The 25,750-nt window shown below is 45.8% G+C and overlaps 1 protein-coding gene across 3 annotated transcripts in view; it reads right to left on the bottom strand.

Annotated features, from left to right (window-relative positions):
• Positions 1-25,750, bottom strand: part of CLMN (calmin) — a 100,855-nt gene that overhangs the window by 22,088 nt on the left and 53,017 nt on the right. For all 3 annotated transcript variants that reach the window (XM_063438969.1, XM_063438970.1, XM_063438971.1), the window contains exons 3-6: positions 13,877-13,972; positions 12,637-12,720; positions 10,092-10,184; positions 5,405-5,595 (exon numbers count right to left, since the gene is read on the bottom strand). In XM_063438969.1, the coding sequence (XP_063295039.1) occupies positions 5,405-5,595; positions 10,092-10,184; positions 12,637-12,720; positions 13,877-13,972 (464 nt within the window). The remainder of the gene's footprint in view (positions 1-5,404; positions 5,596-10,091; positions 10,185-12,636; positions 12,721-13,876; positions 13,973-25,750) is intronic.

Consider the following 25,750-nt stretch of genomic DNA (forward strand, 5'->3'; position numbering starts at 1 on the left):
GTCGCCATATTAAATTTATGTTTCTCCGGGTGTTTTCAAATAGCTGTCTGTCTGGCACGAATCCTACTTGGTCGGGGTGGATCAGAGTTTTCAACACTGGGTTCAACCGGTCCGCTAGTATCTTCGCTAGGATTTTAATATCTTGATTAATCAGCGAAATGGGCCTGTAGTTATCTGGGAGTAGTGGATCCTTGCCCGGTTTCTGGAGGAGAATTATGTTAGCAAGCGACATACTGCTGTCTGTGTTGCCGCCTTCCATGAGGTCATTGAATACTCGCGCTAGATGTGGGGACAATTCCTCTTTAAAGGACTTGTAGTACGTCCCGTCGAAGCCATCTGGTCCCGGTGCCTTGTTACCTTTCAGGCCTGCTATAGCCCTTTCTACTTCCTCCCTTGTTATAGCTTCTCCGAGGAGCTGTGATGATGCCATCGTGAGTTTTGGTAGGTCTAGGTCCCGCACAAAATTTTGCATTTGCCTGTCAGCTTCAGCCTGAGACGTTTGAGACCGGGGTGTGTGGTTGTACAGCTTCTTATAATAGTCGGTGAACACCTGTGCCACCTCTGCTGGGGTATTTTTCAACGTTCCGTCTCTGTGTTTAATTGCAATGATTGGGGCCCGGTTGTGCCTTGGTCTCAGGGTTCTGGCTAATAAGGTGTCCATTTTGTTCGAGTGTTCATAATATGTTCTCTTGGTCCAATTAAGGGCTTTTATGGTGTCATCCATTAGTACAGTTGTCAAGGATCGCCTGATCTTTTGCACTTGCTCGGTGAGTTGGGGGGTTGGAGCTGTTTTATGTCTCTGCTCTGCTTTCCTCAATTCCCCCAGTAGTCTGTGTACCTCTTTGGCCTTGTGAGCTTTCTTCCTCGTTGCAAGTTTGATGCATGTGCCCCTGATCACAGCTTTATGGGCCGCCCATACCGTGGCGGAGGCCACATCCTCCGTTTCGTTGTCTTGAAAGTAGTTTTGTATGTCGGTGCGTATTTCATCTTTGGAGTCCTCGTCGCGCAACAGATGTGGGCTCATCCTCCAGTTCCAAGGTGCTGCTGCGCACAGGTGGTCCAGCGTCAGGGTGACTTCGGCGTGGTCTGACCAAGTAATAGAACCTATTGCGGTCTCTTTTACCTTTGCCATGCTTGTATCGTTAACGAGGAAGTAATCGATCCTCGAGTAGGTACCGTGTGGAGCGGAATAAAAGGTGTAGTCGAGTTCTCCGGGATGCTGGGCCCGCCACACGTCAATCAGGTTGGTGTTTTGGAGAAAGCCATGCAGCATTCTGTCCTGACCCCCCCTGCCCTGTGACCTCTGGGTGCCCGTCTTGGTGCTTCTGTCAGTTGCTGGGCACGGTGTGGCATTAAAGTCGCCCCCCATGATTAACATGCCGTACGGTAGGGCCTTAATTTTATCTGTCAATGTCTCCCAGAATTTTGCGTCCGGCGTGTTAGGGGCATACACATTGATTAAGTGTATTGAATGGGAGTACAGTGTCCCCGACAGTATGAGGAACCTGCCGTCAGTATCTATGTCCGTGGAGTGTATTTGGATCGGGCACCTGTTGTGTATCAAGCTAGCCACCCCGTTGTGTTTGCGGTGTGATCTAGCCTCGTAGGATATAGGGTAAGTATTGTCTCTAATGCGAAGCGTCGTGTTTTGCGAAATATGTGTCTCTTGAATGAGAGCTACGTCAGGATTGTGCCTTTTGATCTCTCTAAGCATGAGGCGCCTCTTTCTAGGGGCGTTCAAGCCTTTAACATTTATGGAAAGTAGTTTTAGAGCCATATCTGTTGCGGTGATTGCCGCTCGTAGCCTGGTACTGGGTTCCCTATCCGACCGTCCCCAGCGCTATAGGATATATCGATCATTAGAGTCATAAGGAGAACCTCCGCCTCTGAGACTATCGCATACCGGGGGGGGGGGACAGGAATGAGGGTACATAGGGGGGGGAGAGAGAGACAAGGGTAGATAGAGAAGAGAAGAAGAAGGAAGAGAAAGGAAGAAAAATAAAAATAAAAAAAACTGGACTTACTAATTGCCAGTTCCATGTGGGGTGTCGTCCTTGCGGCCACAAATAGTACCCAGCCGGGTACCATACGGACTTCGGGTTACAAAGCCGTGGCAGGACCGCACCGCTTCCAAAGCTGTATGTCAGTTCGATGTTTGTAATTCTTTTACATGTAAATGTGTCCCAGGGAGGGGTCCGGATATGTGATTCTGTAGGGCGGAAAGGCAAAGGGCCGCATCTCGGGGGGGGGGGGGGGGGGGGGGGGACAGTGATCTAGCGGTAACGATTATGTTTATCCAGTGGGGGAATACTGTACTATCAATGTAAGCACTTCCAACTAGTTATGTAGTTAGGTGTGGGGCTCAGTGGGCCATCCCTGCTAACACTTCCGGGTGGGGTAGATGGCTGCTGCGGGGCTGGGCCGCGGGTTCTAGGAGGCAATCCAGTGGGTTCACAAGCGGGTGGGTCAAAAAATATCGTGTACATGCACTCAACATAGGTACGGTACATACATAATTATCCACATTCCAACACCACCCAAGTACCCCTTCCCCCGGGTCATAGGGCTAACTCCTAGGCTCGTTCACTTCGGTACCCCTATAGTTGTTCCGAGCTCAGCTGAGGGACGCCCTTTTCGTGGGGTGCATGGGCACAATATGGAGCGGAGGGGGAGGGTGAACTCCCTGCACGTGATCAAGGGCCCGGGGGGGGGGGGGCCGCCGCGGGAAGCGGGGCGCCGACCCATAAGCATGTGGGGTCACCCATGTGGGGAGCGCTGTACATGCAGCATAATCATTTAAACATTGGGTACCCAAGTTAGGCAATAAAAGATGGGAGATACCCTTAACCTTAACCCACCCCCAGGGTCGTCTACGCTGGCCCGTGGGCCAACCCTCTCAAAACTCTTGGGTGAAGTGTTTGGCCACTACTGAGGCACCTAGGGTAGGTCTGTGGACCATGTGGCTTTCAAGCATGCTAATCCTAGTCAGCGAGTACAGACATACATCAAAAATCAAAAATACGGTGCTTACATTGTCTCCCCCAAACCCGTTCCTCCCGGCCACCCCCTCCCATACACCCGGGCCGGGCGCGACCCCTCACCTACAATCTGCAATACGCAATAGTGGGGGCTCTGTGACCAACTGGGTCGAAGGTACTCTAGTCTACCTCGTATTTTACCCCCCCTCTTTTGTCCCCCTTCCTTTTTTTTTTGTTTTTCTCCCCTTTTTAATTTTTTGTTCTTTGTTTTTTGTGTTTTTTTTTTTTTTTTTGTTTTTTTTTGTTTTTTGTTTTCTCCCCCTATTTTTAGTTTTCTTATTTGTTACGTGATCGTACAGTTTAAGAGAGAGACCGGGCCTGGGGTCTGGCAGCATGGCTATGGATTGGATCGACATAGAAACACATGGTATATGGGATACAATACTACTCAGTATTCTGGGCCCCGATCAAGGACTAGTTCCCCAACACCCATCTCGGCAAGTCTCAGATCCCCCTTCCCCCATCCCCCGCCCAAACAGCTTCATTTTTATTATTATTATTATTATACGGGATGTCCAGCGCTCAGAGTCTGACCCCGATCATATGGAAGTGTTCGCCCATACCCCTTGCTGGGATGTAATGTCCCGCTCCCCGTACCCCCCCCAAGTCAGCCGGCTCAGTCCCCCCATCCAAACACCCGTTGAGCTGTGCATGGACAGTCACTATCCTGTGAAATGTGTTGTGCCCCAGTACCTCATTCTCCAACGGTATACCATTCTCTCGGTAGGGGCTGTAGGGCTCCAGACTCCGTTGCCATCTTGGGGATTCCCTCAGGGGCCGGCAATTCCATTGCCTGGAAGAAGGCCCGTGCATCCGATCCAGGGTGAAGGACATATGTTCTCCCCTCTTTGAACGCCAGCAGCTTGAAGGGGTATCCCCAGGCGTACCGGATACCCGCATCTCGTAGCGCCTCCGTAATGGGCCTCCAGTCTCTTCTCCTCTGTAGGGTAGTGGGCGCTAAGTCTTGGAATACAGATAAATCAGCCCCCTGGAAAGTGATTCGGGCCTCCCTGCTCTTCTTAAGGACGGCTTCTTTTGTTTGGTAATGCAGGAACCTTATGATAATGTCCCTGGGGTAGTTGGCATCCGGCCTTCTAGCTCGCAGAGCTCTGTGGGCCCTGTCAATATGCCATTGGTGTTCAGGGATGTCAGGCAGTAAGGGTTTCAGGATTTCAGAGACAATGGCCGCCACAGGGCCCTCTCCCGCGTTTTCTGGGAGGCCCCTCAGTCGAATATTATTGCGGCGTGATCTGTTCGCCATGTCCTCAATAGTCAGTTCTGCTGCCTCCATCCTGGCAGTCAATTGGTTAATCTGCGAGACGGCCGTATTATGGGCCTTCGTCGTAGTTTCCAGCCTTGTCTCCAGTCTCGAGGTGCGGTCTCCCAGGGTCTGGATTTCATCCCGCAGCAGCTTGACGGCTCGGTCGATCTCACCGGCCAAGAACGATTTCACTTCGGCTAGCGAGGTGAGAATTTGGGCTGTGTCCGGAGTGCTCTGAGGACCCGCAGTATTGGTCCCGAGCGCTGGCTCCTCACCTCCCTCCTTCCCGCCACCGCCGCCATCTTGGCGATCTGGGGTCGCAGCTCGCGTGGCGAAGAATTCTGCCACGGATGTACCAGATTCCTGGCCCTTTTTTTGGGTTTTCTTCTGTTGTTGCCTCCTGTCCATCCCTGGGAGCAAATGGGATATCTTATATTTGCGTTTGATCGAATATAATTGCTAATGTTTGCTGGTTAGCGGTGCGGCGGAGCGGAGCTCTAGGCAAACACGTCCAGCTCGCTCCGTGTCCAAGCCACGCCCCCGCGGGCGATATTTTTAAGGTGGAATCGACAGGTTTTAGCAACATACTGGATATGTGGGGCAAAGGTGAGGCCAGGATCAAAGATAACACCAAGCCCACGAGCTTGCAAGGATGGACTGATGCAAGTGCCATCAACTTGCAGGGAGAGCGAAGGAGGAGGATTAGCATTATGAGGGGGAAAAATAAGAAGCTCAGTTGATACAGATAGCCAGGGAATCATGGTAGTTGTAGTTCAAGAACATCCGAGGGGGTAGGGGGTGTTGGACAGCCCTGTGGTCTAGGGGCTGTCAGGAAGACAGCCACTTGATGTGCTTCCGCAACTATAACAGAGTTTTTTTTTTTTTTAAATGTTTTGAGTCTAAGAGACCAACATTTTTCCACTTAAAAACAGTTAACGTTTGTATATATGTTGTTTTTTGACTTGTTGACCATAGATAATTCACTGTTTACAACTGTCCATTTTTTATTATATGATTTAAGAACAAGGGAAAAGACAGTGGATGCTGGTGGCAGTATGTGCTTTAAAACTGGCATTGTAAAGGCAGAGAAAGCATTGGCGCTTACTTCCTTGTCCTTTGCTGAACCCAATTCAAAAGGGCTTTGATTGCTTTCCGCTGATCCTTAATTGAAACAGACATGCTTTTCTCTGTGCAAGGAGTGCTGGGTTGAGATGTTTCAGACTCCGTCCCGCTGGGCAGCGAGGACAGGCTGGACGAGGACGACATTCTGTTGAGATTGCCTGTCAGTTCTTTAATCTGTAAATGGCAAAAACAAGAAACATTCTGTGATGTGCTTTTGGGTAAAAGGAAAACAAAAAAGAGCATAGCAAGTAAATCATTAAAAGGATGGATTGAGTAAGTTATGTTAACTTGCCCTGTTGCACGATGAGATATAGTTGTTAAAAATATTTCAGCTAGTAGGAGACTTTCAGCTACAATTCAGCTAATTCCAAAATTGAGATCAACACTCCGCTAATGTACGACCTTGACACCACTTGCTATTTGACCATGATAACGTCTGCTACTAGGTGGGAGATAAAGGCTGCTACCTGTCTTGCCAGAGGGTGTCACCTGGACCAGCAGCATTTATAAAGGTCAGAAAGAAACCTTTTATAGGCCAGGTATGCACTCCAGGTAGCAGAAAACAGCTTCAACGATGATTTACAGTTTTCCCTGCCCATCAAAAAATTCTGCAATCAATCATTTTTTTCCCTGTATGTTTCCACACAACCTGGTATTGACCAGTTTGCATTTCATGCACCAAATGCTTTGTTCTGTTTTGTAGTGCGTGCACCTTTTCAAAATACATATTTACTGTATAACATTTAAGCAAAAAGTATGCTTTGATGAGCACTTAAAAGCTAAATGGATGTCGAGATGATAATTGGCCTTGTTGGGGCTGTAACATTGTTAACAGATCATAGATACCTAAAGAAATTCAGAGACATTTTCACAATTAACCCTTAAAGGCTAATAAAATAAGCGACAAGTGTATGTAAGAAGTTAATCCCCATTTATTGCTGAACGGTATCCAATTATCCACAGTCCGCTTTTAACTGATTACCGGATGTTTAAGGATCATGATTGTTTAGGTTTAGGAACAGAAGGAGAGCTCCCTGCTATCTACCACTATTGTAGATGTCAAAGGATATTGTTGATGGCACAAAACAGGCTGTCCTCTCTGCTTTCCGCTATCTAATGCGGCAGGTGGCGATCTCTTTGTGATGGTCCTCATAGAAGAGCATTGAGGACTCATGAGCATATGTGGCGAGTGCCATGTGCACATCCAATCAAATGCTTCTCAAAGTAACGCAATGAATTCAATGTTTTCCCATGAGCAGCATTTGGTCACGTGACAGAGTTACCCTCAGTCATGTCACTCAGTTGTTAATCAGGAAGCGCCTCTAGTGGTTGTCTGGTGCCCTACACTAATATTGGCACCCTTGGTAAATATGTGCAAAGAAAGCTGGTAAATATGTACAAAAATATTACATTATTTGTAAAAAAAAAACTGGACAGCTCTCACCACTTTTTGTAGAGGGATATTCTTGAAGTGTCATATGACTTTCTTTAATGTAGTCCGATGTGGCTGGATGCTGCAGGGGATGCCAGGACGTTGTGTGGCTGGAAGCTGCTACAGGGGATGCCTGGGCTGCGCGCTTTTTTTCACTTATTGTCGGGGTATGTGAGCCAAGGAATTTCAACCAGTGTAGATTGACTAAACTTCTATTCAAACAGTAACATACACTGTAAGACTCGGTGGCACAGGAAGCATGCGCATTAGGGATTTTATTTCTGCTCTATGTGATTATAAATGTGAATAGGAATATCTATAGAGTTGTTTTTTTGACATTTCATTTTGCCCTTTTTTTGGGTTGCTACATTTAAGTGAGCTGAGTATGTGTGCTGTAGCACAATTCTACATATTGCTAAGCACTTACTATTAAAGCACCTATATTGAATGTGCAAATCTGTAAAATAAACACTCGAGAATTTTTTACATCTCATTTTGAGTGTGGTATCATATGTATAATTATTGTATTTATTAAGGTGTTTTATTTAGGGCTACCTTGATACCAGCACCATCAGGAATGGGAGAGTGCCAATACACATGTAAATAGTCAATATATTTAACAGAGATTATTTTCTAGATAAACCTGTGTTGTATTTTCAATTGTTTGATATCAATGAGACCAGAGTATTTTTCTGTGTATTTTTTTTTTTTTTTTTTACAGCCTTCATATTTACCATGAATGTCAATATTAGTGGAGGGTAGGTGCAGGTGTGTTTAATCCTGCTATGTAAACATTACAGTTTCTACAAAACTACAATATTTTACATTGCAGGATTAAAACTACAGGACCACTGCACCCAGACCACTTCATTGAGAGGTGTTCCTTTAAATTTGCCATTTGGGGGCAGAGCCTGCAAGCCTAACCGAACAGATGCCATACTTCAAAGCTCCTCCACAAACTACTGCACCCCACTGATTATCCCCAAAACAAAAGCCCATCCAACCCTGTAAACTACCCAGCTGGCCTCCCCAAGCCAGGACGCATCGATAGATGCCCTTCTTTCAACCAGCAAAGCAAACGAAGTAGGGGCGCAGGCCTGCGGCCTACCCCTCACCGGCAATCCCGGGACTCGAGGCTTTTTCTCACCGCAGCGGGACTTTCAGCCTCGCCGCTACACGCACCACAGCCGCAGCAGGAGCACATACCTGCAATGGGACGCCGATCCCAGAGATCAAGTGCTACAGCCGACGGCAGGGATATTGGAGACATGCTCCGGAGATCTGCACAGCCTAAACAGCCTCCCATGGAGGACCCGGGCACAGAGACCCCAGCCCACGAGGTAACGGAGACTGACTCACACCAACAGACCAGCCTGCTACGTTCCCTAGAGACGCAAGATGGGTCAGCCCCCACTACTAGACACAACCTAAAACTAATGTTGGTCGACATACAGAAACTGTGGGCGGCAGATCTCACACTCCTAAGGACAGATATCCAGGCGATCACTGACCGGGTAAGGGCCTCAGAGGACGACATTACAGACATCCAGGCTGTTAAAGAAACAGTACAACAACTACAAGCAGACCAGTCCTCACTATCCCTACAACTAATGGCCCTGATGGACAAGCAAAGGCGAAACCATATAAAGATCCGCGTTTTACCCTCCGAAATTACAGCGGAGGAGCTCCCTCACTACACACGAAGACTGTTGGCAACCATTCTGCCACAACTGGCAGCCAAAAAAGTCACCATAGATTGGGTATACCCCCTAAACAGTTCAACTAACACCACACGAGACATCATACTCCGATGCGTGTCCACACATGACAAAATACAAATCATGACGGCAGTGAGAGGCAAGACACTCCTAACCTTTGAGGAAGCCTCCTTGACCTTCTACCAGGACCTCACGAAAAACACGCTACTTTGGCGCAAGTCACTAGGGACTATCACTACACAACTGAGAGCTGCAGACATTCCCTACAGATGGGGAGCCCCTGCAACCCTGACAGCGACCCACAACGGAACCACACATACACTCACATCAATGGAGGGGGCACCAGCATTTCTCAAAACACTGGGACTGACCAACCAAAACGCGGAACCACCCTCGGCAACCCCCAGGGCAAAATGGGATCCGGACCGCACCACTCCATTTAACCGAAGGGCAAGGGGCTCCAGGACTATCAACCCGTAACCCTGAAAGAGGACTTTGCTGCACACCAAGATCGGAAGATCACTGGGTATCCACCCACGGGTCAAGATGACAACGCTATATCCCCGCCGTTAATGTTATTATTGTTTTCGTTGTTCCACACATTCTTTTAGCGCAGTTAAACTCCACACCACAGACAAGGGCGCACCAACAGATATTCAGGGACACTACCCATACCATACCCTCCTCCCCCCTCCCCCCTGCAGCTCTCTAGGTTAAGGGCAACACAAACCAAGGGCTACAGCATCACCCCTCACAACGGGTCGAAAGGAACCCAAATGGCTCTCCCAAGTCCAATAGACCATCTACACAACTCAAACGCCGGGAACTCCTCCACCTGGCATAGATTTTCCACCCACGCGGCCCTGGGAGTCATGCCAGTCGAGCACCCACCACACAGCACCCTGCCCTCCCAGTCAACACCCTGCTAGCCGGGGCCTCTCACCCCACAAGATATAGCACTTGCTAAGCGGACCATCAACGTACAAACAGAAGCGTAAGGGTTTAATACACCTTCACTACTCTCCACTCACATTTAACAATACTATTTTTCTCACTCAACAACAATCTAAGTAACCATGATGTCAACTATTGAATATAAACACCTCGTTTCTTCAACATAAAAATGTGTAATAACTGCAAGATGCCATGCATTTGATTTATACTATGTTCTCCAGCAAACGTTGTTGTGGCTTTGCAAGTCTGTTTATACTGCCATGCACAGAAAAATAAGGAATTATAAAAAAAATAAAAAAAATTGCCATTTGGATTTCCATTCAATTCAATTTGGGGTTTAACAAGTAAACCTCCTTTGTGTTCTGATACATAATCAGACTCTTCCTAAATTCAGTTCTCCCGATGGGAGAATCTCTGAGCACTGCAATATTTAAACAGAAAAATTGAAAGCATAATTTTGCTGAATTAGAATAGTCTGAAATATTTATAATGGACATGAGTATATGCTAAAAACAGTAAAAGACAAAAAAAAACTATATCACGATATATTCCATATTAAATATTACCTGCAAAAACAAAATGATGTTCCAGATCAGGCCAAGAACCAGGGACGGATTTCCATCAGCAATTTCTGCTGCATCTATACTAACTAACTTCACCTGAAAGAAAAACAAGATTTCTTTAGACAAAACAATTGTTTTAAAGTAGAACCCCAGAAATAGCATCGACTGGGATTCAGGTATAAATATAGTCAAAGTAGGGTTGAACAATAATGTCCATTGATCGCTGTGGCGAAACCGACCTCGCCACGTGTGCTTGGAGGGGGCTGCTTGCCCGCCTCTTGCCTTTGGACTATGGCCCTGGGAGATTGGGCCCTTTTACAAAACGTATTCGGCCCTAACAGAGTTCATGTCACTCATTCTGGCCCTTTAAACACAGTGGGGCCATTCGGTACTTGCCCTGTGTGAGCAGTGATACCCCCAGTAGCTATGCCATGGAGCCTATTCATATAATGAAAGACTTTGGCTCCATGGCAATTAAACTGTACTTGTGTGGTCTGCGTGCCATTCACCTAATAATGTGCACGCAGACCTGAGCTATCTGGGGATATGTTACATGTCTGTGTTTAAGGTATAGAAAGTAACTTTATATATTTTAAAACATAATCCTGTATTTAGGCCCCCACATGTGTAATGGAGTTTTGTCTTTGACCTGGGAGATAATTGGATTACTTCTCCAATTATCTCCAGGGCAGAAGGGAGGAAGCCATGATGCATTGTGGGGATGTTTTACTTTTCCTGTTTGAGGCAGATTAAAAATACTGCCAGCCAGAAAGGAACAAAAGATACTTTTAGTAACTTTTGAACCCCTGGTCTGATTCATGCCATTTTTTAATATGTTGTTCCCCTGAATGGCTTGATTGTGGATATGTATTTTTATGAGAATGCGATGTATGGTTTTAAAGTTACAGAGTATGTGTGAAAACTGTATTTTTACTGTATGTAATAATTATGTTAATTGCTTATCTGAGGGGAGGGGATGTGTGGGTTGTACTGCTGCTTGATTGGTTGTTTTATGCCTCCCCCTGGGTGTGTCCTGTATGTGCACAACTGTAATAAAAACCAGGCTGGGTGTTCCAGACCTGAGATTCTGCTTGACCCTCCAACCGATGTGTCGTCTCGTTTTTGGGGGAATTGGATTGTATGCTGACTGCCAGGAGTGTAAGCGGATTATATGCTTTTCCTGTTCAGCTATTCCAGGGTTCGTGTGTTTCCAGTTCGGGAGTTGGAAGATTTGTACAGTTTGCAGTCCGGGAGATGGGTGCTTGCAGTAGCTGCTGGTCTATGGAAAAGGGGGATATCGCCTAAACTGGGTTTTATCCTCTTGTAAGTGAAACGGTCCGTTACAATCGCTGTTTGCCAACACTCAAAACTTTCAACCAAGCAGACACATAGCATGCTAGGGGTTAGAGTCAACATAACAGACAAGGTTTCCAGTAAAGAGCAATTTGCTGGGAATTAAAAAGACTGCTATATCTTCAGTTTGTCTATTTGGGTCTAAAATGTAAAAATTGAGTTTTAAGTCACTTTGATTTCCCAATATTTTACAGTAAATAACCCTGTTAGTCAGCGTTTTGTGTTATTTTACTGAGATGTACCACCTGTTTATGCCGCTACTGGTTCTGGCTGCGGTTGTAAGAAAGGAAAAATAAAAATAAAATACAAGCAATTATACAAATACGCAGACACAAATCTGATTGTGTTTGTATCACTAAGCTGGAATCTGCCGGCTTCGCCAGCGTGGGCTTAAAAATCTTTCTGATTCAAAGAAGCAGTTAAACCCCAGATATCTGATTAGAGATTGAAACCTTCACTAATTCCATGTACAGAGTAATTCACAAAAAGCAGCAAGTCAAGAACCTTTCATTCTCTGTGTCAGATCGGAGAGCTGGCTGAGAGTAATAGGGATTCAGAAGAAAACATTATATACAACCAAACATTTGAGAGTTCTCTCTCCCCCCAACAAAGACCAGAGAGAATGCATCTCAGCGCTTAATGTGACTTTTTCCCCCAACAACAATAAATAAATAACTTTGTTATTTTGGCATGTGACATACTGTAACTTTGTACTGCAGTTCAGCGTAGTGACTCTGTTGCTAATAATCTTGAGAGTTTCAAAGTCCTGACTGTCTTTGCCAAGAAGGGCACATCCTTATTGGTTTGGTTTATTCAAGTACATATACATATCTCAGCATTTAAAGGCCCTCTCTAAAAATGACAGATACAGTCCCCCCACTATCATTATAAATCGGAGTAGAAGTCTAAAGATGCTCTTGAAAAAGAAAGACTGACCGGGTCATTCACCAAAGACAGAATTCAAAGTGAATTTAAAATTCAAGGTCCAAATAGTCCAATTGGATAAATTCTCCACGTCAGCAATGCTTCCACTTTGGCTATTTTGCCCTTGTTAGTTTGTCTCACATTAAGTCTAACGTGAAGGGGTTAGAAATCGGTGATTTGTATATTGTGTCTGTATGTTGTACAGCGCAAGAGAATAAATGAAAGCTTTGAAAATACATTCTCTGCAGCCGTGGTGATAATAAATACTCACTTTGCTGTCTTCCAAAAACGTTAACGCTTTAGCTATGTTGTTCAGGCGAAATATGCGATGAGCTGAGGGTTTGAACTCGTGGAGCTGGGAGGAGGAAGAATTAAGCATTACATTGTGGGAATGAACAAAACACAAAATATTGGGGAAGAAGAAAAACCTCTTTGCGTTGCTTATTGCTCAGTTTATACTCCGTTTATACTAAGTAACTGTTGAGGCTCAATGGTCTTCTTCTGTTCACTTAAAGAGTTATTAGCTAAACTCTGTATTGTAGCAAACTGCTCAATGCTCTTGACTTCACTTGATGTCATAGTACATTGGCTCCTACATTCGTCATGAAAGGCCCAGGCACACCCCATCCCTCCAAAAGCAATTTTATGGCGACACAAGAGCCTCTATCAAGCCTAACATACACAAACACTAAAGAGAACTAAGAGGATCTAAGTATACAATCATCACCCCAAGGTAATAATTGGCAATGGGATAAAGTGACAATATCTTACTAGCTTACTACATCCAGGTGTCGATAATATACATATATACATACAAATAACTGCAATGGTATTAAAGATTGTTGGAATGACAATCCCTGCCCGGTTTCTTGCAGTCCAATCTGTGTATTGTCTCCCGCACACCACCACTGACTATGTCAGAGGTAAAGGATTCATCAGTCCCCAAGCACAAATTGAGGCCTGTGACCACATTTGTGGGATGGGTTTTACAATCCTTAAATAAGGCAATACATTATCTTTTGTTGTTGACTTAAATAAAAGGAGGGCTCGTGTAAGGAGTGCTTGACCTTTAATTGATTTGATTACATCAAACTATAAGGCCTCTGCCTCGGCACTCATCCTAGGCCATAAACCCTCGTCCCAACTCCCTCTAGCCTCTAGGCATTATCGGAATTATCCTCTGCCTTCCCTCACCCCACTTTTCACAACATGATACTTTTTACAGATCATGTAAACAGCCCCATTGATCATTCTAGATAAATATCACGGTCCCCAGCAAAAGAGGTCGTTGGAGCAACTTACAAAATGTCTTATACAGCACTCCTATGAGAGATAAAAGACTAATTACTATAAACCGCTCGTGTAACAACTTGCACATATGACTTGGAGGAACATGCAGTGCATCTAACAAGTATCTTGTTAGCTTGTCTACAAGAGAGCAAAGCCTAGTGCAGTAATATCTCATGTGCTCCCCTTTTGTACCATAAACACTGACTGAAGTAATAACTTACCAAGCTCTGTCCTGTAAGAACTTCCAATAATGCCATGAGGATCCTGCCATCTTGGATATCAGTGAACAAATCATTTACTTCAAGCGGTGGACGGCACTGCAATGAAACAGCATGAGAGTGACACAAATCAGGAGCTGGAAGGAATAGTCTTAAGCTTATTGCGTGACTTATAACATATGGGAAAGCTGACTGGAGATATGAAATGTGATCTCAGATAAAACTAAAACTAACAGATACTGTATTCATGCTCGAACTCTAAAACAAGGAAAAGGTTGACAAAATAAATGTCTCTGTCTATTACATCTGTGCTCAATTACAAAACGCTGGTCGGAACAGTTCCTTCTACTCACTATGGTAACTTGATCTGAAATATAAACATTTTCACGTCCGATTTGATAGCAAGTCACATGATGTACAGGTGAACTTTAATGTCAGATTGTAAAAATGACCGTAGCTTTTAATACAGTTTACTGTGTTATATAAATCAACTGGCTATTAGAGAATAAAGAATATTTCTTAATAAAATCAAATTGGCAATATTAGTATTTATTGATATTCAGTGAACTAACCCACAAGTATGTCACCCTCTGCTGAGATGTAGAAACTACAACACATATTAAAGGGACAGTATAGTTACTAGAACAACTACAGCTTATTGTAATTGTTCTGGTGAGTAGAATTATTCCCTTCAGGCTTTTTGCTGTAAATACAGTCTTTTCAGAGAAAATGCAGTGTTTACATTACAACCTAGTGATAACTCCACTGGCCACTCCTCAGATGGCTGCTAGAGGTGCTTCCTGTGGCAGTGTTGCACATTATCAGTACTACCCTTCAGTGTCTCCACCCTCTGCATGCAGACACTGAACTTTCCTCATAAAGATGCATTGATTCAATTAAGCTCTATGAGGAGATGCTGATTGGCCAGGGCTGTGTTTGACTTGTGCTGGCTCTGCCCCTGATCTGCCTCCTATACAGTCTCAGCCAATCCTATAGGGAAGCATTGTGATTGGCTCAGACCACTACTTCAGATGAGATCAGCAGACAGCAGGCAGGTTAGAGGCAGACAGGGGCAGAGGCAGCAGCTGCAGACTTGAAAACAAGCAAGATTTTACCATATTTAGGGAGACAAGGGGCATCAGGGGGGCTAGATGGTTTTAAGACTATAGGGTCAGGAATACAGGTTTGTGTTCCTGACCCTATAGTGTTCCTTTAATTAATGCAACAAAAAAATGTTTTTTCTTAGCGGTTATTGGAGTTATTATTATCATCATTTATATAGCGTCAACATATTCTGCACCATTTTTCTATGATAAAATGGGGATATTTGACAGGTGATTTACATACGGAATATAACAGACAAAAGGCGAAGGAGGCCTTTCTCAAACGAGCTTACAATCTATGAGTTGAAGGTACTTTAAAATATCTTTCAAAGCGTTTGATTGTAGATTCTCTTTAATCTCTACAATTGTCTGGTGGGAATAAATATCTGAATTTGCCCAGTGTGAACTCAGCTTCCAGTCAATACTTCTATGCATAATAAAGCAGCCTGGGTTCATCAGCAAACTGTGAGCGTCCCATTAATCCCCCCTTTCATTTACTGCCTTCAATTGATAACACATTCTAAATTAAGTGATACGTGACATACAGTTTTAGCAGGAAAATGGGTTCTCAGGCTTCTTGATTGTAAAGAGTTATTACTAGGTATCACAGGGGTACCACTGATTTATAGGGTGCTAAATTAGAGACATTCCATATTTATGTTTCAATCTGTGGATGTGCTTGTAATAACATTAGTAATCGCCAGAAACAAAAGCCAAAAATGGAATGAGCCAAAAGCTGAAACAGACAGGTACACGATCATTTTGTATCAATATCATTTAGAATTGCCAAAATGCCTTTTTTTTAAGGATGGTTCCTTAATTTTAAAGGGACACTTATACTTCCTCAGATTTTTAATACTGATGTCTACTTATCCTTATACCGTAATTCATAAATATGTAGTTGTGGGGTGTGAAAAATAGAATTAAATGTAGAAATCCACACCTCTTTATCAATGCAACTGAGCGCCTCCATCTTAGCTCCCTGTCAATCATTATCATAAGCTCTGTCCTTTGCACCTGGCAGTCAGCATAGAGGGAGCATAAAGAGAAGAGGAGAAATGAAACAATCATTTTGATCTCTACTTTTCAATGTGTGCCCTGACGTTGCCTTGTCCGAAATGGATTATAATAGCATTTGCTAAATTGAAAACAGATATTATATTATTGTATTCAAATGGTGTTAATTCCAGAGAAGTGATTGTTTTCCTTTAATTGTTTTTAATTTTTAAGTTTAATATTGCATGCAAGGTAAAGCTGGTAGTTGCTACAAGGTAGAATTTCCCTAAGAGACACTTTTTATGTTTTCGGTTTGGATAGAAGCAGACAAGAAGAGACCCTAAAAAGTATAGAAGAGAATTCTAGAACAGTTATGCCATAAAGATGATGAAAATCATACTTTTGCCAGAAACTAAATACTGGTGGAAATAAAACAGAGGAGGTGGGCGGATTATAGACTTTGAAGTTAGACAGCAGCCAGGGATTGGTAAAAAAAAGTGCATCTAGAATCAGTGTCCCAGACACGGACTGAATTTACATGATCCTCCTGTTTTGAGTGGTTTAAATTACTGTATTTAATCGGCGTATAACACATACTTTTTCTCCCTGAAAATAGGGGGGAAATGATGTGTGCGTGTTATACGCCGATATACCATATTTACTTACCTGTCTTGAAGCGTTGGCCGGTGTTCAGCGCGCACCGCGGTACTGGAACTTCAATTTCAGGTTCCGGTTTCCGGCGGGACTGAAAGGAAGTTCCAGTACCGCGGTGCGCGCTGTGAAGCCGGCCCACGCTTCAAGACAGGTAAGTAATTATGGGACAAGGGGAGGGAAAGTGCACTAGGGGACACTATGGGAGGGGGGGAACACTATGGGGGGGGGTGAAGAATACTATGGGAGGGGGGGAGAATACTATGGGAGGGAGTGAAGAATACTATGGATGGGGGGGAGAATACTATGGAAAGGGGGGGAACACTATGGGATGAGGCGGGGAACACTATGGGAGGGGGTGGAGAATACTATGGGAGGGGGTGGAGAATACTATGGAAAGGGGGGGACACTATGGGATGAGGGGGGGAACACTATGGGAGGGGGTGGAGAATACTATGGGAGGGGGTGGAGAATACTATGGAAAGGGGGGGAACACTATGGGATGAGGGGGGGAACACTATGGGAGGGGGTGGAGAATACTATGGGAGGAGGTGGAGAATACTATGGAAAGGGGGGGGGGACAATATGGGGTGGGGGGGGGGAATTTCCTGGAATTTCCTTCTGAAAATGAGGTGCGTTATACGCCGGTGCGTGTTATACGCCGATAAATACGGTATGTAATTTACAAATTTGGTCCTTGAAGTGAAGCTTTTATGCCGCTCAACTTTTCTAAACAAAATGCCACATGGGCATTACTGTCCTGCAAACACTCATGCTGCATTTTCTGCTGACTCTTGTCTGGAGTCCTGAGACGTGGAACACAAGGCAGGACAGGGTGTTCAAATTAGGACTATCCCACCAGATAAGGCAGTGATGGGTGGGATGATGCTAAATGCAAAAAAAAAAATTTTATCATGGTTTGAATTTTCTGCAGAAAAGGGTAATTTTAAAATACATTTAACATCAATGATGGAATCTACTGGCCACTCCTCAGATTGCTGCTAAAGCTGCTTCCTTAAGCAGTCCTGCCTAATGTGCAGTACTGCCATTCAGTGTCTCCACCCTCTGCATGCAGACACTGAGCTTTCCTCATAGAGATGTAGTGATTCATCTCTATGATGAGATGCTGATTGGCCAGGGCTGTGTTTGGCTCTGCCCCTGATCTGCCAGCTGATTTAATAAATTCAAAATGAAAACTCTAGATATCATACTTACTGAAAAAAATGTTACTGCTGGGTATTTTACATATGCAATGAAGGCCACGCAGTACTAGTGCATGTTTGCATATACCGGTAGTTCAAATTAAATAAAAAAAACAAAACTAAATTCATGACTGGGCTATTCTCTTCAACATGCCTTTTAAACATATGAGACTCAATAGGCATGATCACGCACATTTCAGTGTTAATGAATGCATTTATCTTTTAGGTGAAAAACTTTTGAGGAAAATGCAACCCTCAAAAGGTTACTGCAGATTTAATAATTTACCCACTGTGCCCAGATGAAAAATGAATCAAAACACGGCTAATAACAAATGTGCTGTGTTATGAAGGAATGGTTTTCTACAGACGTGAAAGTCTTGGCTGTCAAACAAATGCCCATTGAGAGGCCTCAGCCTGCTGTGATGTAAATCTTGATAACATATGACTCCATGTTACCGGGATTGTCGGAATTCTCACACTGAGGGCAATGATCACACTGCAAAGCCCAGCATCCGCCTTCATCAATCAATGTCTGATTGAGCGGTACCATACTCTCCATAATGTCCTGTGGCTGCAATCCAAACTCTCTATAAATCACCCTGCCCTGGCAGGCTGAGAGGAGCCGATTGTGAGACCTGTGGCTCTGAACATATGATGGAGGCCAGAAAGGTGATGGACGAGGGGCCTTTAAACTAAAAGGTCTGAAGCTGAATTCAGTCTCTTCACCTGAGATCCTGGTAAATCTCACAAACAGATGCACAAGACTTCTGTGAATTAGCGTCACATTTACAGAACATAAACGCCTGAGTGTATCTCTTCAGGAGAGACAATCTCTCTTATGGATCTATAATCGCACTAATTCTTCTTTTCTTCTATGATGTAAAAGAAAATAAAAAAAATTTCGTCATCAATATCCTCCGCATAAAACAAACAATAAGGAAAACGTGGTAAATTGTTAAATGTCTTAGGAAGTTATCACAGCCTATAAGCAGGTTTTTATGTTGTAACAATAATCTACACACTGACTGATATAGTATTGGAAGCACCATACAACAAACAAATAGATAAAAGAGGTATAGAGTGCCTTGTCCACAAGCTTACATTCTCGTGGGAGACCAATCTGAGTCATATAGCTGCTGCTGGGCTGCATCCCCCATAATTATTATATCCCTGTATGCGCAGTACCAAGAGTAAACACTCATTTTCTAGAGAGAATGGAAGTTATAAATGTATTTTTTTAAATTGTATTTTATAAGATGCCTGGTTTACGCTAAATCATAAGGAAAGGAGAAATAACAGTCACTTAGCCCAGCGGGGGCTGTGGAAGCATATTGCCACATTCTGAATCAGGCGCTGATGACAGTAATGGCCGTTTTGTTTATCAGATGAGAAGGACCCGGTTTGCAATTTTACAAGATTTATTTTTAAACAATACAAAAAGGCCTGCTGCTTATTGTAGGGTCGCAGAGGCATCTGCAATAATACATTATTTGTCTAATATGACCCAATCTGAGCACCTTCTATGGGATTTCTATGCCGTCACTTGTATGTTGAACTTTCATGACACGAAAAAGCAAATGTGTTCTGACTACCATATGTCAGGGACATTTACACGGTGCTCCTTTTAACCCTGACCACAGGTTTCCAGCTTGCCCTTGGTTATACCAGAGCTGACAGCTTAGTCTATTGATGGATGCGACAGGGTCTGTTGGCATACTGAACAGTCTGCTTTCAAGACTGAAATAACAAACACCATGACCTTACAGAGGGCAAGCCCTTTTAGTGGTCGTTAAAACAAAAACTAGCATGTCCTCAATGCCCTCCCACCAATTAGCCATTCTCACCAGATTCACTCCATGCAGAAAGAAGGCAGAGACAGGTTAGCTTAGTAGCAGTGAAGCCAAAATAATACCGGATTAGAAAAAAAAACAATAGCGTATTACTTAAAGCAAGCGTTTTAACCCCTTTGGCATACAGGCTCTCCCAATTTTAATAATGAGGATATTAAATGCTTGTTTTTTCATGATCCTCTTCATCCTAGGAGCCAAGGGCAGTAAAATGTGTCCAGAGTGTTATCCAGAGAATAAAAGACTTTACGGAGGTCCAACCAAATAAATAATTCAACGTGATGGTCAAACAAAGTGCACGAGTACGACCAGGCAATACTTTGGTTATTATATCTTTTTATTCTGCTTACACAAAGGAACAAAAAGGGGGTATACAGCCAGACAAAACAATTCTTGAGTCGGCAATGTTCCTAAGACATCATGGGGCCCGGTGTGAGAGAATAAATACAGAACAGAAGGTTTCTACATGATCCAATTATTGTTCGCACGCTAATAGCTTTCACAGAAGCCAAATACTTCATAAAACCATTGACAGCCATCAGCCACGGTTACCGATGGGTGCAAAGATCAATTTGCTGGGCCAAACACGTCGTACAAGTTAGGCCTCAAACCGAGATGCATCGGAAGGAAACAGACATTCCTGCATTAATAGAAATGTAGGTGAAGGTTTTTAGAAGTGGCTGTCACGTCTGAACCACCTTCAACACTTCCACTAAATCTGAGGCACTAAAAATCTGTACTTGGTCATGTGCTCTGTCATATATTATTGTTGAAAAGAAGAAGGGAAAAAAAAAACAACCTCTTGTTGTGAAAGCGCCTGCATTTCATGCTGGTTAATAATAAAATAAATCTCGACTCAGACACTGGCTGGAATATTATTTATACAGATTTCCAATCTGTATTAAAGATTTTTTTGTTTTACAAAGGGATGGTTAGGATGGCGTGGGATAGACAGATAGCCAGGCAGATAATTATTTCATTCTATCTTTCATGCATCACTCAAAACACCAGAGAAATAACCCAGAAATGGGCAGGATGCCCAAATCAAGACACTTTGACAGATTTTGTGTATTCACCGTGAGATTCGGTCTATTCTCGTTCACTAACTTGACGAACTGGCAGCAAATCCTCCTAACTCTGCAAACATGTACACAGACCACTTACTGTTAAACAGTTAATTATCATAATCAGGGTTAGCAGTGCAACAGCAGGTAAGAGGTGACATTACTCTTAACTGCTGTATAACCTATTCATAATGTGAAATCCGCAGCCCCCTTGCCATCGCTGAACTACAGCTCACATTATCTTAAGCCATCCCGGCTCCGGGCAAAGGAGGCGTCAGATTTACAGTTAGAGGGTAACTGTCCCTTCCAAGAATTTGTAACAATTTATTTTTAAAGGGACACTATAGTCACCTGAACAACTTCAGCTTAATGAGGTTGTTTAGGTGAGTGCTACAGCTACCCGGAGCCTTTTTCTTGTAAGCACTGTATTTTCTGAGAAAATGCAGTGTTTACATTGGAAGCTTGGAACACCTCTTGTTGCAGTCAATCAGACGGCCACCAGAGGGACTTCCGAGTTCAGAGGCCCTAAAAAGGCCTCTCGTCCGATGCATTCTGGGTGAATGCATCAGACGGGCTATCAGCACACAAAGCACTGTGAACGCGCTTTGTGTGCTGACAGCCTGTCAGCACTGCTGTGGGCGTGGCTTCAGCTGACAGCTGAAGCCCGAACCCACAGGGATGCTGTCTGGCCACAATAGTGGTTGAAGGGGGGGGGGGGGGGGGACCTACTCTCCTCCCCCCCCCGGCCCCAACCCCTGAGCGGTGGGTGGGGGCCCTAAAAATAAGGGGGGCACATACTGCCCCCCCGGCCCCCACCCCTGTGCGGCGGGTGGGGGCCCTAAAATTATCAATAAGGGGGACCTATTGTCCCCCCCCGGCCCCCACCCCTGTGCGGTGGGTGGGGGCCTTAAAATAAAAAATAAGGGGGGGACATACTGCCCCCCCCCCGGCCCCCACCCCTGAGCGGTGGGTGGGGGCCCTAAAATTCACAATAGGGGGGGGACCTACTGTCCCCCCCTGGCCCCCACCCCTGTGGGCGGGTGGGGGCCCTAAAATTCACAATAAGGGGGGGGCCTACTGCCCCCCCCGGCCCCCACCCCTGAGCGGTGGGTGGGGGCCCTAAAATTATCAATAGGGGGGGACCTATTGTCCCCCCCCGGCCCCCACCCCTGAGCGGCGGGTGGGGGCCCTAAAATTCACAATAAGGGGGGGACCTATTGTCCCCCCCCGGCCCCCACCCCTGAGCGGTGGGTGGGGGCCCTAAAATTCACAATAGGGGGGGGACCTATGGTCCCCCCCCCGGCCCCCACCCCTGAGCGGTGGGTGGGGGCCCTAAATACAAAGGGGGTGGGGACCTTAGTTAACCCTCTCCCCCCCCCCCCCCCCAAAAAAAAAAACGTATCTCCCTACCTACCCCCCTCACCCTAAAAATAATAAGGGGGGACCCTTTAACTAAAAACCTGTAAAGAAAAAAAAAATAAGATAAAAACAACTTACCATTCGATGTTTTCTTTCTTCTAAAATCTTCTTTCTTCAGCCCCAAAAAAGGGCAAATAAAAATCCATAATAACCGACGCAATTAAAAAAAAAAAAAAAAAAACCCGAGCGCAAAAAAAAATAATCCATCTTCACCCATGGAGGGCTCCGCGCAGACTGAGCTCCGCAGGGCGGGGGAAGGCTTATAAAGCATTGCCCCGCCCTGCAATTAGGCTAAGAACACTCTGATTGGTGGGTTTAAGCCAATCAGAGTGCTCTTTGTCATTTTACAAGCGTGGGAAAGTTCTTTGGAATTTTCCCACGCTTGTAAAATGACACAGAGCAATGTGATTGGATGGCTTGAAATCCATCCAATCACAGTGCTCTGTGTCATTTTACAAGCGTGGGAAAATTCCAAAGAACTTTCCCACGCTTGTAAAATGACAAAGAGCACTGTGATTGGATGGCTTGAAATCCATCCAATCACAGTGCTCTGTGTCATTTTACAAGCGTGGGAAAATTCCAAAGAACTTTCCCACGCTTGTAAAATGACAAAGAGCACTGTGATTGGATGGCTTGAAATCCATCCAATCACAGTGCTCTGTGTCATTTTACAAGCGTGGGAAAGTTCTTTGGAATTTTCCCACGCTTGTAAAATGACACAGAGCACTGTGATTGGATGGATTTCAAGCCATCCAATCACATTGCTCTGTGTCATTTTACAAGCGTGGGAAAATTCCAAAGAACTTTCCCACGCTTGTAAAATGACAAAGAGCACTCTGATTGGCTTAAACCCACCAATCAGAGTGTTCTTAGCCTAATTGCAGGGCGGGGCAAGGCTTTATAAGCCTTCCCCCGCCCTGCGGAGCTCAGTCTGCGCGGAGCCCTCCATGGGTGAAGATGGATTATTTTTTTGCGCTCGGGTTTTTTTTTTTTTTTTTTTTTATTGCGTTGGTTATTATGGATTTTTATTTGGCCTTTTTTGGGGCTGAAGAAAGAAGATTTTAGAAGAAAGAAAACATCGAATGGTAAGTTGTTTTTATCTTATTATTTTTTCTTTACTAGTTTTTAGTTAAAGGGTCCCCCCTCATTATTTTTAGGGTGAGGGGGGTAGGTAGGGAGATAAGTTTTTTTTTTGGGGGGGGGGGGGGGAGGTTAACTAGGGTCCCCACCCCCTTTGTATTTAGGGCCCCCACCCACCGCTCAGGGGTGGGGGCCGGGGGGGGACAGTAGGTCCCCCCCCTTATTGTGAATTTTAGGGCCCCCACCCGCCGCACAGGGGTGGGGGCCGGGGGGGGGACAGTAGGTCCCCCCCCTTATTGTGAATTTTAGGGCCCCCACCCGCCGCACAGGGGTGGGGGCCGGGGGGGACAGTAGGTCCCCCCCCTATTGTGAATTTTAGGGCCCCCACCCGCCGCACAGGGGTGGGGGCCGGGGGGGGACAGTATGTCCCCCCCCCTATTGTGAATTTTAGGGCCCCCACCCACCGCTCAGGGGTGGGGGCCGGGGGGGGACAATAGGTCCCCCCCTATTGATAATTTTAGGGCCCCCACCCACCGCTCAGGGGTGGGGGCCGGGGGGGGACAGTAGGTCCCCCCCCTTATTGTGAATTTTAGGGCCCCCACCCGCCGCACAGGGGTGGGGGCCGGGGGGGGACAGTAGGTCCCCCCCCCTATTGTGAATTTTAGGGCCCCCACCCACCGCTCAGGGGTGGGGGCCGGGGGGGGACAGTAGGTCCCCCCCCTTATTGTGAATTTTAGGGCCCCCACCCGCCGCTCAGGGGTGGGGGCCGGGGGGGGACAATAGGTCCCCCCCTATTGATAATTTTAGGGCCCCCACCCACCGCTCAGGGGTGGGGGCCGGGGGGGGACAGTAGGTCCCCCCCTATTGTGAATTTTAGGGCCCCCACCCACCGCTCAGGGGTGGGGGCCGGGGGGGGACAGTAGGTCCCCCCTTATTGATAATTTTAGAAAGCGAGCTGAGCTGTCAGTCAGACAGCTCAGCTCGCGAACGCGCATTCCGCGCACATGCGCGGTAAAGCGCTCAGGTTCTTCATAGGGCGGCTGTCAATGCCGCTCTATGAAGAACGCGATTGGTGCAGCGCGAAGCCGCGCATGCGCACCACATCGCCCTGACGCTTCTCTCAGAGAAGCGTCCTATTGGGCCCCGCGATTTCGTCATTTTGACGAAAAAGGGGGCGCGGCCTGGCTGGGAGCTCGGCGCTGGAACGGAGGTAAGTTTTTAATATAAAAACACCTCGAATTTTTTTTTAATTAAATGTAAGTTCATATAAAAGCAAGAAGGAAGGCTGGGGGACCTGTCTTTCTTGCTTTTATATGTAGACTATAGAGTCCCTTTAATCCCTATATTTAACACATATCTGTTTGTTAGGTGTGAAAAATAAAATAAAAATGCAGAAATGTACATCTGATGTTTTATTTGGAGCCCGTCCATCCATTGCACCTGGCAGTCAGACAGAGAGAGGAGAAATGAAACAATGTCTCGATTTCTCTTTATCGTTTATCCTAGTTCTTCCTTGTCTGAACTGGATTATGATTTCTCTCGCTAAACCTTTAATACAAATTTAAAAGAAAAACAGAGCATCTCGTGAAAAAAGGCTAACACAATATTTAATGTTATAGGTGATTTACAGTGTTTTATTAAATGGTGTGAATTCCAGACAAGAGACAGTTACTCTTTAAAAACAAAAACAGACAGAGGCAGATTGACCATACTGAGTACTAATACAAACTGTGTGACTGACTTGGGTGGATATTGCAGAGTACGTGGCGGTGGCTGGAATGTGAGAATATTAAAGAGTATGTGGCTGGACTGGGTGGATTACGCCAAGCACGTGGCTGGACGGTGTGGATAACGCTGAGCACGTGGCTTGACGGTGTGTATACCGCCAAGCACGTGGCTGGATGGTGTGGATAACGCAGAGAACGTGGCTGGACAGGGTGGATAAGACGAGTACGTGGATGGACAGGGTGGATAAGACGAGCACGTGGCTGGGCGGAGGGGATAAGACGAGCACGTGGATGGGCGGGGGGATAAGATGAGCACGTGGATGGGCGGGGGGATAAGACGAGCACGTGGATGGGCGGGGGGATAAGACGAGCACGTGGATGGGCGGGGGGATAAGACAAGCACGTGGCTGGGCGAGGGGATAAGGCGAGCACGTGGCTGGGCGGGGGGATAAGACGAGCACGTGGCTGGGCGGGGGGGGATAAGACAAGCACGTGGCTGGGCGGGGGGGGATAAGACAAGCACGTGGCTGGGCGGGGGGATAAGACGAGCACGTGGCTGGGCGGGGGGATAAGACGAGCACGTGGCTGGGCGGGGGGATAAGACGAGCACGTGGCTGGGCGGGGGGGTAAGACGAGCACGTGGCTGGGGTAAGACGAGCACGTGGCTGGGCGGGGGGTAAGACGAGCACGTGGCTGGGCGGGGGGGTAAGACGAGCATGTGGCTGGGCGGGGGGGTAAGACGAGCACGTGGCTGGGCGGTGGGATAAGACGAGCACGTGGCTGGGCGG

Source organism: Pelobates fuscus, chromosome 13 (genome assembly GCF_036172605.1).
Source record: "Pelobates fuscus isolate aPelFus1 chromosome 13, aPelFus1.pri, whole genome shotgun sequence".
In the NCBI taxonomy this organism is placed as follows: Eukaryota; Metazoa; Chordata; class Amphibia; order Anura; family Pelobatidae; genus Pelobates; species Pelobates fuscus.